The 14,980-nt window shown below is 41.9% G+C and overlaps 1 protein-coding gene across 1 annotated transcript in view; it reads left to right on the top strand.

The window, feature by feature from the left end:
• The window catches only part of LOC123724084 (collagen alpha-5(IV) chain-like), a 72,201-nt gene that overhangs the window by 28,739 nt on the left and 28,482 nt on the right, over window positions 1-14,980 (top strand). The window contains exon 2 of the mRNA XM_045686999.1: window positions 3,561-3,617. Within this exon, the coding sequence (XP_045542955.1) occupies window positions 3,561-3,617 (57 nt within the window). The remainder of the gene's footprint in view (window positions 1-3,560; window positions 3,618-14,980) is intronic.

Genomic DNA, 14,980 nt, shown 5'->3' with positions numbered 1-14,980 from the left:
TTAGATTATGGCAACTATGATGTGTGAGATAAGAACAGAGCCAGTATGTGCTTGCTAAGGTGAGAGGTTGAGAGTGGACGAGAGAAGGGGGAGAGGTGAAGGAAGGGGTGAGAGAGGTTGACAAGTAAGAAGGTAAGCACTGAGGTTGAGGAAGTTCACTGTTACAGAGGATATTGGCAGGCTTCTGGCAAGGAAATGGCAACCTATTCTTTGCATAGTGCATTACTTTTGATAAGAGCCCTATGGGCCCTGGTTGAAAGTAATGCACTATATAGGGAATAGGGTGCCATTTAGGAAGCAGATTTTAACACCACCACTCAGTAGTGTAAAGAGAAGAATAATGTGGAATCACTGTAAACACATTTCCTGACCACCTTTTCAATATTTCCCTTTTGTCTAATAAATCACAATAGTGAATCGGTGCTTTGCCTATAGGCTTTAACAGGCTCAGTAATCTGACCACAAACCCTTACACACACACACACACACACACACACCTCATCCAAACCTGAGCAAGCCAACGCCAGCAGCCTTCCACTCCAACCAACCTAAAGTGGGTACAAATATACTGTAGGCATGTGGCGCTCTCAAGAGATGGAGAAGATTAGAAAACACTGTATTCTCCAAGAATACCGGAGAACAGAAAACACTTTTCAAACCCATGGTGGCGGAACATCAAAGCCTGTAGAAAATGCAACGGATTCCAAAACAAGGAGAAACGCTATATGTCCGTGTTCACAGATGGGCAAGCCAGCATGCTGGTGACGGATGGTCTGTCATTTTCAGAATATACATCTCCAGATCTCTCCCCACCTCACCTCACCCCTTATACCCCACACCCCACCGTGATGAAACCATAGTGAAATGCAACTCCTCTAAACTGTGTTTCGTTACTGATAAATAGACACATACTCATTGACTTTTCAAAATGTCTTAATATATTATTAGATTATGACAACTATGATATAAGTGTCCATGACCGCTCACAGTCCTTTTTTACAGTTTTCCCTGGTAACTAGTGTTAATCTTTGTGAGAACAGAGTAATTTAGGTCTACATGCTGTCTTTGTCTCTATCCCTGTGTCCATCCTTAATCTCTTTCTCTCTCCTCTTCTTTTTCGACTTTGTTCTTCATTCTTTCACTCCAGATTCCTCTTCTCTTCCTGTCACCTCATGTTGCCTCCATCTCCACTCTCTTTCCTCCTCTCTTTCCCCTCCCGCCTCTCTCTCTCTCTCTCTCTCTCTCTCTCTCCTGCATGCCCCAGGTGTGTGCAGGTCTCTGTCTGATGATGTGTTATCAGGGGACTGTGGAGCCATAGCCTTCACACAGGGCCCGCGATTTTGCCAGGGCGATAACATCATTCAAATTCACACAGTCTGATGCACACACACGCACACAGTGCTCCACACACCTCCCCACTTGCACAGTTTTTTGACACCAACATTGCTATCCCTCTGCTATGATCATATTATTTACATGGTTAGTATAAAAATGTAAAACCACTATACAATACATTATTTTGTTGATCTTTTTAAAAGTTTGACAATTGTTTATGTCTGCATGTGTTTGTGTGTGTGCGTGTGTCTGTGTATGTGTTTGTGTGTGTGTGTGCTCATGTGTGGGAGAAAGAGATTTTGTGCGTGTTTGTCTACAATAGATAGGACCTTGTCTGTCTCGTTGTCTCCCTCCCACAGTAGCGGACTTAACATTAGGCAGAAGAGGCAATTGCCTCAGCCTCACATCATCAAGGGGCCTCGTGATAATAATACTAGTCATCTTTTTTGTTGTTGTTGCTTGAGCCCCCCATTCTCCGCTTGAGGAGCAGCAAAATCTGCAGGTCGCTTCAAAGTTGCAAAGGAAATGGGGAGTGAGGGAGGTTTTGCCTTTCCACTGTGCCCAGGTTAATGAGGCTCCATCTAATAAAAGAGCAATCATTTATTTACATACATATGCATATCCGGTGTTTAATATTGATATTAATATAATTCAAGATTTTCTCATAATAGTAGAAACAAGTGTCATTAATCACTCACAGACTGGTTCATAATAATGGACTTTTTCACGCTTACAGCATTCCTGTGCATTGTTTCACACAATATGATTGCAAACAGCACTTTTATTTGATAATACTGCCATCGTCGATGAGGCAGATGCAGAGGACATGTACAGTATGTGTAGCCCATGTATCTGATGCTGTCTGGCCCAAAAAAGTTTGGCATGTCATACTGTTTTTGTCCAGACAGCATCAGATACATGGGCTACATATAGTAAGCCAGAGGGGGAGCTGTTTCGCTTGCACAGATGCTTTATTCGGTGAGATAGTTTCAGCCACTTGCAAATTATTTTGGATGAACATACAAAGGTAACGTACTTTTTGAAATGATTTGTTTGACAGATGAAAATCAGATGAAAACATCCTGACTGGTTGTGTTCTTGCCATATTAAAAGGTAATACATTTTTACTGTTAAATTACATGTCTTTTAAATGCAAAAAATGACATAAAAAAATTGTGCAAGAGCACATAGGAGGGGATGGAGGAGGCCTCAGACTGCCCTCTGCCTGGAGCATCCAAATGACTAAATATGCCCCTGCTCCCTCCACCCCTGCTCCATTTGTGTTGCCATCTGTCGGAAACCCAAACAATCCTTGTGGACAGAGTGTCTATCTCACTACATCTCCCCAGATAACTCTGTCTCTCTTCCGGCACAGACAATCTCATTCATTAGGAACACGCAACAGTCAGTCAACAAAAGGAGATTCTGTTACCTTGGGAAACAAGGAAAAACAAGGCAAATCAAACCAGCAGCTCTAACTTGATACAAGATTATCATACATTCTTGTTGTGTCTGACCTACTTCAGGAAGGTACCCACCTGAGATAAGAAGGTCTGAGCTATGACACGTTTCAGGTCAACATGGCATCCTGGGCATGGCAGAACTGGAACCACTGGGGTTTCTGGGTGGGTTTGTGGGTACGCCTTGTTGTGAGAGGATTATTGACTCAACGTGAGTGTTCAAGATGCTAAATATAGGATTATTTCACAATATAGGATAATTATAGCAAATTGACTGGTTAAATGCCTCTCCAGGCATTGTGAAGATTGGTTGTTCTTTACAGAGCTGCGGATAATCAGCTCAAACACACACGCAATGACTTGCACTCCCAGCCCTAGTAGTGGAAGACAAACAGAATATAATACAGTATGCAAATGTGCGTGCCGGGGTACTGTAGAATGTCGTGTTTGGCGAGGAATCCTTTGAATTTCTGTCTACTCAATAGTGCTGTTGATAATTGTTAGAGGATGTGTTAGAGGATTTTCTCAAATACAGAGTAAACATAGACCAGTCATCAGTGTAACAAGCACACTTCCAAACACTTGAAACGCTTTAGCACTTTTTTCTCCACTAGGAAGCATAAATTGAACCAAGGTTCTATCAACATCAGCTGAATGTTACGTCAGGGGTTTTACCTGGAGTGTTGCCATTCCATGTTATACTGTATTCACGCCAACTTAGTGAGTTGGGTGTGTGAAACTGACTGTTGTCCCGTTTGTCCCCAGGTGTGTAGCTGCACCGGAAAGTCCAGGTGTCACTGTGATGGAGTAAAAGGCAGTAAGGTAAGTGGCGTAACACTTTAACACTCTATATTATACTTTACTTTATTCATTAACCCTACTCCAGAAAGAGAGAGAAAGACTGCTGCTCTGCATCTCACCTGATCACCTTACCGCATCATACCTCATCACACCTATGCTAGTTCCCAAACGCTTCCAATAATCCAGAGGTCACAATCAGAGATTTCATGCAGTCCGTCTTGAAACTTCCTCCAGAGAGCATGCTTCGGGTTTGTATGTCCAACAGCTACTCCTTCATCACCCTGTTTTCCCTGAGTACACAGTCTGTTTGAATAAAATGTTTTTTACCTTGGCTGTGAGTGGCTTGTTCTTTCCATGGAGCGTGAGAATTTCACTCTGACTAAACTCTAGGCTCCTCCTCAGCTTCAGAGTGCACAGACTTGGAGCTCGAAATGACCTATCAACGCAAAATGTTATCACTACCAACAAAAGGAGCTGATCAAAAGAAGGGGAAAGGAACTCAAAGGGACAATATTCGGTCTTAATTATCAATTTCCCCAGGAGATAAGGAATGTTGCAAAAGACTGTATCCTGTACAGAAGAGTTGCAAAAGACTGTATCCATGCAACCGAGGGAGAGGGATAAGCGTGCCTTTCTCATTTATCAATCTGACTCCATTATTATGTGAATAAATGCAATAGGAGGATCTCGCAAGATAGTGAATCATTGCATTACCGACTCATTTTGACTATAATGAATATGTGCCTATCTTGCAACATTATGCAATTATTAAGAGGCTAGATACAAATCGCTAATCCTGGCAACCAATGTTCTAGCATTCATTTATTGAGGCAAGCAGCTCAGGGAGGTCAAGTTGGTAGCCAAGCATGTGCTATGTGTATAGTGTAAGTATAACAACTATCAATAGACCTACTAAATTATAGGCATATACTGTAGTCAATCAAAGAATTACTCTCTAAAACAAGGAATGCATTTACTAAATTCAACTAAAAAAATGTATTAGTCACAAAATAATTGACACAAGCAATTCCAGTGTACATGAAATACATGTTACATTACAGAATAACATAGTTGTCTTATTTAGTTGATAGTAATTTACTATGTTACACATCTTTAGTTTAGAATAATATCTAAGAGAAAAATACATGTGTGTCTGATACGCACAGGAGCTTAGTAGCAAGTTCGCAAAGTATGAGTGAATTTACTGCCCTTAAACCAAATTCAAGTGTGAACATACCCCCAACCTGAATTAACATTTCGTAGCACTTTGATAGTGAAACAAAAGGCAGGAAAACACACCCAGACTCTAATCTAATCATACGAAATTTGAATGGTATGACCAGACAACAGGAATGTGCCTGATAACCAGTCAACCTAACATACAATTTCAATCCAGTCACTTTAAAAATACATCAACCAGAAAACATACAATGCAATAAGACATCAAAATGGGCAGCTCTTTATAAGCTCTTGAAACAAAGCAAACACAACAATTTAATTCACATAGTTACATTAATTTAGTCAATTCAAGTTTTCATCAGGTGTCACATTTCAGTGACCCCAGGACTTCTGTGGGAATGTCTCAACCTGGAGATTGCAACGGCGAAGGTGTGGCTTTCTCCTGTGAGATGAAAATATACAGCCATCCATCTTGACAATGCCAAATTGATTCAAAATGCCAGGCTGGCATCAGCAAGTCGCATCTTCATCACTGGCCTTCATCATCGTTCACATTTGTTCACTCAATTTTTTGACTACAAAAAGATTCAATCTCTCCTTCTCTCTCTCTCTTGTCTAAAACTTTCTATAATTTGATATGTTTGTTGTTTGTTTGTCTTTGTCTACAGTACATCTATGTTTACAACAAGCAATGGGAAGATATTGGGGAATAACATCTTGTTGGGGTACATTTGTACTTTATTGAAGCCGTCTATAGTAATGCAATTTCTCTTTCATAATAATGTGAAACGTCAATTACTATGGAAATGCAGGGATTTGTTTTTCTATGAATATTATGTTTAATGCAGTTATGATGTTTATACTATAGATTACAATTATCATCCTGCATATTAAGGCTATACTCACTTCATGTTACATACATAGACACTCAACCATGCAAACTGGCCAGGTCATTATCTATTCAGACATCACACACAATTGACTCTTTATAATCTTATTTAAACACCATACACACGTTTTATTTAACTAGGCAAGTCAGTTAAGAACACATTCTTATTTACAATGTGTTACAGCCTGGGTTCAAACCAGGGACTGTAATGACGCTGCACTGAGATGCAGTGTCTTAGACCGCTGCGCGACTTGGGAGACACTTGTTTGAAAGGCTTCCATTAAAGAACACCCTCTGTGTTCTGTTAGCCAAGTAACTCTTTATCCACATTATAGCAGGGGGTGTAAAGCCATAACACATATGTTTTTCCAGCAGCAGACTATGATCAATAATGTCAAAAGCTGTACTGAAGTCTAACAAGAAAGCCCCCACAATCATTTTATCATCAATTTCTCTCAGCCAATCATCAGTGCTAATAAAGTGCTTTGTTCCTGGCCATTTTGAGACTGTAATTGAACCCATTAATGCTGATGCTCTAGATACTCAACTAGTCTAAAGAAGACTAGTTTTATTCCTTCTTTAATGAGGACAACAGTTTTTCAGCTGTGCTAACATAATTATAAAAGGGTTTTCTAATGATCAATTAGCCTTTTAAAATTCTAAACTTGGATTAGCTAACACAACGTGACATTGGAACACAGGAGTGATGGTTGCTGATAATGGGCCTCTGTACACCTATGTAGATATTCCATACAAAATGATCAGTTTCAGCTACAATAGTCATTTACAACATTAGCACTGTATTTCTGATCAATTTGGTGTAATTTTAATGGACAAAAAATGCTTTTCTTTCAAAAACAAGGACATTTCTAAGTGACCCCAAACTTTTGATATACAGTTGAAGTTGGAAGTTTACATACACCTTAGCCAAATACATTTAAACTCAGTTTTTCACAATTCCTGACATGTAATCCTTATAACAATTAGAGGTCGACCGATTGTGATTTTTCAACGCCGATACCGATTTATTGGAGGACCAAAAAAGCCGATACCAATTAATCGGCTGCTTTAAAAAAATAAATAAAATAAAAATGGTTTTGTTTTATTTATTTATTTGTAATAATGACAATTACAACAATACTGAATGAACACTTATTTTAACTTAATATAATACATTAATAAAATCAATTTAGCCTCAAATAAATAATGAAACATGTTCAATTCGGTTTAAATAATGCAAAAACAAAGTGTTGGAGAAGAAAGTAAAAGTGCAATATGTGCCATGTAAAAAAGCTAACCTTGAAGTTCCTTGCTCAGAACATGAGAACATATGAAAGCTGGTGGTTCCTTTTAACATGAGTCTTCAATATTCCCAGGTAAGATGTTTTAGGTTGTAGTTATTATAGGACTATTTCTCTCTATACGATTTGTATTTCATATACCTTTGACTATTGGATGTTCTTATAGGCACTTTAGTATTGCCAGTGTAGCAATATAGCTTCCGTCCCTCTCCTCGCTCCTACCTGGGCTCGAACCAGGAACACATCGACAACAGCCACCCTCGAAGCAGCGTTACCCATGTAGAGGAAGGGAAAATACTACTCCAAGTTTCAGAGCGAGTGACGTTTGAAACGCTATTAGCACGCACCCGGGCCAACTAGCTAGCCATTTCACATTCATTACACCAGCCTAATCTTACACCAGCTTGAAGTCATAAACAGCGCAATGCATTGCGAAGGGCTGCTGGCAAAACGCACGAAAGTGCTATTTTGAATGAATGCTTACGAGCCTGCTGGTGCCTACAATCGCTCAGTCAGACTGCTCTATCAAATCATAGACTTAATTATAACACACAGAAACACGAGCCTTAGGTCATTAATATGGTAGAATCTGGAAACTATCATCTCGAAAACAAAACGTTATTCCCGTTACATTGCACAACCTTCAGTGTTATATCATAATTACGTAAAATTCTGGCAAATTAGTTCGCAACGAGCCAGGCGGCCCAAACTGTTGCATATACCCTGACTGCGTGCAATGAACGCAAAATGACACAATTTCACCTGGTTAATATTACCTGCTAACCTGGATTTCTTTTAGCTAAATATGCAGGTTTAAAAATATATACTTCTGTGTATTGATTTTAAGAAAGGCATTGATGTTTATGGTTAGGTACAGTCGTGCAACGATTGTGCTTTTTTCGCAAATGAGCTTTTGTTAAATCATCCCCGTTTGGCGAAGTCGGCTGTCTTTGTTAGGAAGAAATAGTCTTCACAGTTCGCAAAGAGCCAGGTGGCCCAAACTGCTGCATATACCCTGACTCTGTTTGCAAGAGAAGTGACACGTTTTCCCTAGTTAAAAGAAATTCATGTTAGCAGGCAATATTAACTAAATATGCAGGTTTAAAAATATATACTTGTGTATTGATTTTAAGAAAGGCATTGATGTTTATGGTTGGAGCAACGTGTACCTAAGCGATTATATGCAACGCAGGACAGGCTAGATAAACTAGTAATATCATCAACCATGTGTAGTTAACTAGTGATTATGATTGATTGTTTTTTATAAGATAAGTTTAATGCTAGCTAGCAACTTACCTTAGCTTCTTACTGCATTCGCGTAACCTCGTGGAGTGCAATGTAAAGCAGGTGGTTAGAGCGTTGGACTAGTTAACCGTAAGGTTGCAAGATTGAATCCCTGAGCTGACAAGGTAAAAATCTGTCGTTCTGCCCCTGAACAAGGCAGTTAACCCACCGTTCCTAGGCCGTCATTGAAAATAAGAATGTGTTCTTAACTGACTTGCCTAGTTAAATAAAGGTCAAAAAAAAAAAAAAATAATCGGCCAAATCGGCTCACAAAAATACAGATTTCCGATTGTTATGAAAACTTGAAATCAGCCCTAATTAATCGGCCACCATTCCGATTAATCGGTCGACCTCTAATAACAATTCCCTGTCTTAGGTCAGTAAGGATCAACACTTTATTTTAAGAATGTGAAATGTCAGAATAATAGTAGAGTGAATGATTTCTTTCAGCTTTTATTTCTTTCATCACATTCCCAGTGGGTCAGAAGTTTACATACACTCAATTAGTATTTGGTTGCATTGCCTTTCAATTGTTTATCTTGGGTCAAACGTTTCGGGTAGCCTTCCACAAGCTTCCCACAATAAGTTGGGTGAATTTTGGCCCATTCCTCCTGACAGAGCTGGTGTAACTGAGTCAGGTTTGTAGGCCTCCTTGCTCGAGACACGCTTTTCAGTTCTGCCCACACATTTTCTATAGTATTGAGGTCAGGGCTTTGTGATGGCCTCTCCAATACCTTGATTTTGTTGTCCTTAAGCCATTTTGCCACAACTTTGGAAGTATGCTTGGGGTCATTGTCCATTTGGAAGACCCATTTGTGACCAAGCTTTAACTTCCTGACTGATGTCTTGAGATGTTGCTTCAATATATCCACCTAATTGTCCTGCCTCATGATGCCATCTATTTTGTGAAGTGCACCAGTCCCTCCTGCAGCAAAGCACCCCCACAACATGATGCTGCCACCCCCGTGCTTCACGGTTGAGATGGTGTCTTTGGCTTGCAAGCCTCCCCCTTTATCCTCCAAACATAACAATGGTCATTATGGCCAAACAGTTCTATTTTTCTTTCATCAGACCCGAGGACATTTCTCCAAAAAGTATGATCTTTGTCCCCATGTGATGTTGCAAACTGTAGTCTGGCTTTATTATGGCGGTTTTGGAGCAGTGGCTTCTTTCTTGCGGCGCAGCATTTCAGGTTATGTCGATATAGGACTCGTTTTACTGTGGATATAGATACTTTTGTACCTGTTTCCTCCAGCATCTTCACAAGGTCCTTTGCTGTTGTTCTGGGATTGATTCGCACTTTTCGCACCAAAGTACGTTCATCTCTAGGAGACAGAACCCATCTCCTTCCTGAGTGGTATGACGGCTGCGTGGTCCTATGGTGTTTATACTTGCGTACTATTGTTTGTACAGATGAATGTGGTACTTTCAGGCGTTTGGAAAGGATGAACCAGACTTGTGGAGGTATACACTTTTTTTGAGGTCTTGGCTGATTTCTTTAGATTTTCCCATGTCAAGCAAAGAGGCACTGAGTTTGAAGGTAGGGCTGGAAATACATCCCACAGGTACACCTCAAATTGACTCAAATTATGTAAATTATTTTAGCAAACAATTATTTTCATTCCTCCTTTATTATCCCTAATATCCTTACACCCTTGCAACAGATATGGGATACACACACACACACACACACACACACACACACACACACACACACACACACACACACACACACACACACACACACTCAACCCCTTTCCCCCACAATCAACCATAAGCTCAGATGCTCAACGGTTGTTACATCCCAGAGCCCAACTCAAGACAGGACCTGATTTATGGATGCATATACAGTTAAATCTGTTTGAGAAAGCATGCAAGATTGAGCAAAACGTGGCAAAAATGTTAGATTTGATTAACCATTGTCAAGTCCTAGGTGATGGAGATCAGATCCACTATGTTCCCCTGAAACACACACACACTGGTCCCCAGTTGTGACCATTTGCCCAAGCATCTTTGTGCAGTCAGACCTTTGATTCTTTTGTGCCACCAGGGCCTCTCTGATTGTCGGAGTGTGACCCCCCCCCTCCCCATGGGTTACTGCAGCCAGTGTTGCTAGCACTGCCACTACCTGGGTGGGGATACCCCACCGGAATTCCCACCGGCTAGGTACTAGGTCGTCAAGGTTCTCATTAGCAGCTTTGAGAATTTCCTTGTACAGTCGTGGCCAAAAGTTTTGAGAATGACACGAATATCAATTTCCACAAAGTCTGCTGCCTCAGTGTCTTTAGATATTTTTGTCAGATGTTACTATGGAATACTGAAGTATAATTACAAGCATTTCATAAGAGTCAAAGGCGTTTATTGACTTAAATGAAGTTGATGCGAAGAGTCAATATTGCCCGTTCTTTTTCAAGACTTCTGCAATCCACCCTGGCATGCTGTCAATTAACTTCTGGGCCACATCCTGACTGATGGCAGCCAATTCTTGCATAATCAATGCTTGGAGTTTGTCAGAATTTGTGGGTTTTTGTTTGTCCACCCGCCTCTTGAGGATTGACCACACGTTCTCAATGGGATTAAGGTCTGGGGAGTTTCCTGGCCATGGACCCAAAATCCGATGCTTTGTTCCCCAAGCCAATTAGTTAGCACTTTTGCCTTATGGCAAGGTGCTCCATCATGCTGGAAAAGGCATTGTTCGTCACCAAACTGTTCCTGGATGGTTGGGAGAAGTTGCTCTCGGAGGATGTGTTGGTACCATTCTTTATTCATGGCTGTGTTCTTAGGCAAAATTGTGAGCCCACTCCCTTGGCTGAGAAGCAACCCCACACATGAATGGTCTCAGGATGCTTTACTGTTGGCATGACACAGGACTGATGGTAGCTTTTTTTACGGATGCCCCAAACAATCGGAAAGGGGATTCATCAGAGAAAATGACTTTACCCCAGTCCTCAGAAGTCCAATCCCTGTACCGTTTGCAGAATTTCAGTCTGTCCCTGATGTTTTTCCTGGAGAGAAGTGGCTTCTTTGCTGCCCTTCTTGACACCAGGCCATCCTCCAAAAGTCTTCGCCTCACTGTGCGTGCAGATGCACTCACACCTGCCTGCTGCCATTCCTGAGCAAGCTCTGTACTGGTGGTGCCCCGATCCCGCAGCTGAATCAACTTTAGGAGATGGTCCTGGCGCTTGCTGGACTTTCTTGGGCGCCCTGAAGCCTTCTTCACAACAATTGAACCGCTCTCCTTGAAGTTCTTGATGATCCAATAAATGGTTGATTTAGGTGCAATCTTACTGGCAGCAATATCCTTGCCTGGGAAGCCTTTTTGTGCAAAGCAATGATGACGGCACATGTTTCCTTGCAGGTAAACATGATTGACAGAGCAAGAACAATGATTCCAAGCACCACCCTCCTTTTGAAACTTCCAGTCTGTTATTCAAACTCAATCAGCATGAAAGAGTAATCTCCATGCTTGTCCTCGTCAACACTCACACCTGTGTTAACTAGAGAATCACTGACATGATGTCAGCTGGTCCTTTTGTGGCAGGGCTGTTTTTTGGGGGAATTTTTGGGGGAATTCAGTTCATTTGCATGGCAAAGAGGGACTTTGCAATTAATTGCGATTCATCTGATCACTCTTCATAACATTCTGGAGTATATGCAAATTGCCATCATACAAACTGAGGCAGCAGACTTTGTGAAAATGTATATTTGTGTCACTCAAACTTTTGGCCACGACTGTATATTATGCTTTCTCATCAGGGGGCTCTGGCTTTGCAGGTCCAACCCCTGCCAGGCAGGCTCACAATCTTGAGGGGGCAGTGCTTCTCTGACCGCATTTATCCTTCTGTTTTGGCTGCATCTAGGCAGCTTACAGCAGGCCCATGAAACAGATAGGGACTTCTATTTAGTGTATGGGTCGTTCGGTTTCTGGTGTAGCCACCAGCTGCATTAAGTACTTTAGTGCATCTCCTCTTCATGGACTGCACCAGATTTGCCAGTTCTTGCTGTGAGATGTTACCCCATTCTTTCACCAAGGCACCTGCAGGTTTCCAGACATTTCTGGGTGGAATGGCCATAGCCCTCACCCTCCGATCCAACAGGTTCCAGACGTGCTCAATGGGATTGAGATCCGGGCTCTTCGCTGGACAAAATAGGACCGCTTATGTTGCGTCAATCTTTCCTCAGTTAGCACTAGGACAAATGTAGCCTACATTTTTCCGGTTTGGATGATTGTGTTATGCCATAGATACATCTGTGAATATCTCAACATTGCATCCAAAAATAAACTGCTCACATTCTGGACATAACTTTGTAAGTACTGCGTTTGATGATGCATACTTCAAGATACCCTTCATTTGCACCGTAGTCGAGTTCCATGCTATTACTATAGCATCCTTCACCACTACTACCGCTGCTTCAGTTGCTGTCCCTACCTCGACTGCCTTGATGAATAACTATTGCATTGAATCTGTCTCCTTCTCCTGATCTCCTATTGCCTTTGTGGTTCACTGATAGATCTAGGACTGAATCTTTCAGATACTCCCTACCTGTCTCCCAACTCCTACTTGTTTTTTTAGCCACCAACATCTCCAATAATATCCTATGTTCTGCTACAGTGACAGTGAGTATCTGTGGATAATACTTCCCTGTGCTCAGGTTAGGTACACATCTCTCATCCCATGGCCGATCTACACCCCACCCCTTTGTGGACACCCTCGTTACAGTGTAAACTTTGGGTCCTAACGGTTAATAAGCAGCAATCTTCTGACACTTTCCTTTTACCGTCACTCGGTCCCAATCTTCTGGGAGACATGTCAAGTATTTGCTTCCGGATAGGAATGGGGGAGAGATTAGTGGGTTTGGAAGAGTATCCAACTGTACAAAACTCTGAGTCACATGTTTCTTCATCATACTCTACAACTGGATCCTGGACTTCCTGACGGTCCACCCCCAGGTGGTAAAGGTAGGTAACAACACATCTGCCACGCTGATCCTCAACACCCTCAAGGGTGCTTGCTCAATCACCTCCTGTACTCCCTGTTCACCCACGACTGCGTGACCATGCACAACTCCAACAGCATCCTTAAGTTTGCTGGTGACACAACAGTGGTAGGCCTGATCACCGACAACGATGAGACAGCCTATAGGGAGGAGGTCAGAGACCTGGCAGTGTGGTGCCAGGATAACAACTTCTCCCTCAAAGTAAGCAAGACAAAGGAGCTGATCTTGGACTACAGGAAAAGGAGGGCCGAACACGCCCCTATTCACATCGACGAGGCTGTAGTGAAGTGGGTCGAGAATTTCAAGCTCCTTTGTGTCCACATCATCAACAAACTATCATGGTCCAAACACACCAAGACAGTCGTGAAGAGGGCACAACAAAGCCTATTCCCCATCAGGAAAATGAAGATATTTGGCATGGGTTCTCAGATCCTCAAAAAGTTCTACAGCTGCACCATCGAGAGCATACTGACTGATTGCATCATTGCCAGATGCTGTTGATCTGAGCCATGACCAGCCTTTCAAAGCACTTCATGGCTACCGATGTGAGTGCTACAGGGCGGTAGTAATTTAGGCTGGTTACCTTCACTTTCTTGGCACAGAAAAACAGTCTTGTAGCTTAGCATCTGCGTCATCTGATCACTTCCGCATTGAGCGAGTCACTGGTACTTCCTGCTTTAGTTTTTGCTTGTAAGAAGGCATCAGGAGGATATAATTGTGGTCAGATTTGGCAAATGGAGGGCGAGGGAGAGCTTTGTATGTGTCTCTGTGTGGGAAGTGAAGGTGGTCTAGAGTTTTTTTTTCCTATGGTTGCACATGTGACATGCTGGTAGAAATGAGGTCAAACGGATTTAAGTTTGCTTGCATTAAAGTCCCCGGCCCACTAAGAGCACCGTTTCTGGGTGAGCATTTTCTTGTTTGCTCATGGCCTTATACAGCTTGTTGAGTGTGGCATTGGTTTGTGATGGTAAGCAGACGGCTACGAAAAATATAGATGAAAACTCTTTTGGTAGCTAGTGTGGTCTACAGCTTATCATGAGGTACTCTACTTCAGGCGAGCAATACCTTGAGACTTCCTTAATATTAGAAATAGCGTACCAGCTGTTATTAACAAATCGACACACACCACCACCACTTGTCTTACCAGATGTAGCTGTTTTGTCCTGCCAATGCACGGAAAATCCAACCAACTGTATAGTATCTGTGTCGTCATTTAGCCACGACTCGGTGAAACACAAGATATTACAGTTTTTTGCCGTAGTAGCCTATTCTCTATGAGCAGGGCAGAGCGCAAAGTAGAGCATAAACAAACAAATGCGCAGAACGTGATCCTCACAGGACCCCAGTGTCCATTCTGGAGCGTGAAGTCAAGAGCTCTCCTGGTCGGCTGCTGCATAGCAACCTAGTGGTGCCAAACGCTGCTCTAGAAATCCTATGCAAATTGTGATCACCAGAACGGGCCATTTTTCTGGGGGGTTCTGACGTTTTGGCCTCTAAAATGTGTTTATTATGATCAAGTTCAATTCCCAGGGTAATTTTAAAACAAAAGTTTGTTACATACAGTATCAAGATATTTCATTAATTTGTGATCCATTCTGACTACTACGTTTGTCGTCACACAGGACCACGTGCTGACACAGACCAGTCACACACAGGCAAAGACACATACATCCAAACCAATGATACACACACTCTACACACACATACACATGGATTTTGTATTGTAGATATGT

The sequence above is a fragment of the Salmo salar genome, chromosome ssa09, assembly GCF_905237065.1.
Source record: "Salmo salar chromosome ssa09, Ssal_v3.1, whole genome shotgun sequence".
Classification (NCBI taxonomy): Eukaryota; Metazoa; Chordata; class Actinopteri; order Salmoniformes; family Salmonidae; genus Salmo; species Salmo salar.
This window is presented reverse-complemented; position numbering and strand designations above follow the sequence as displayed.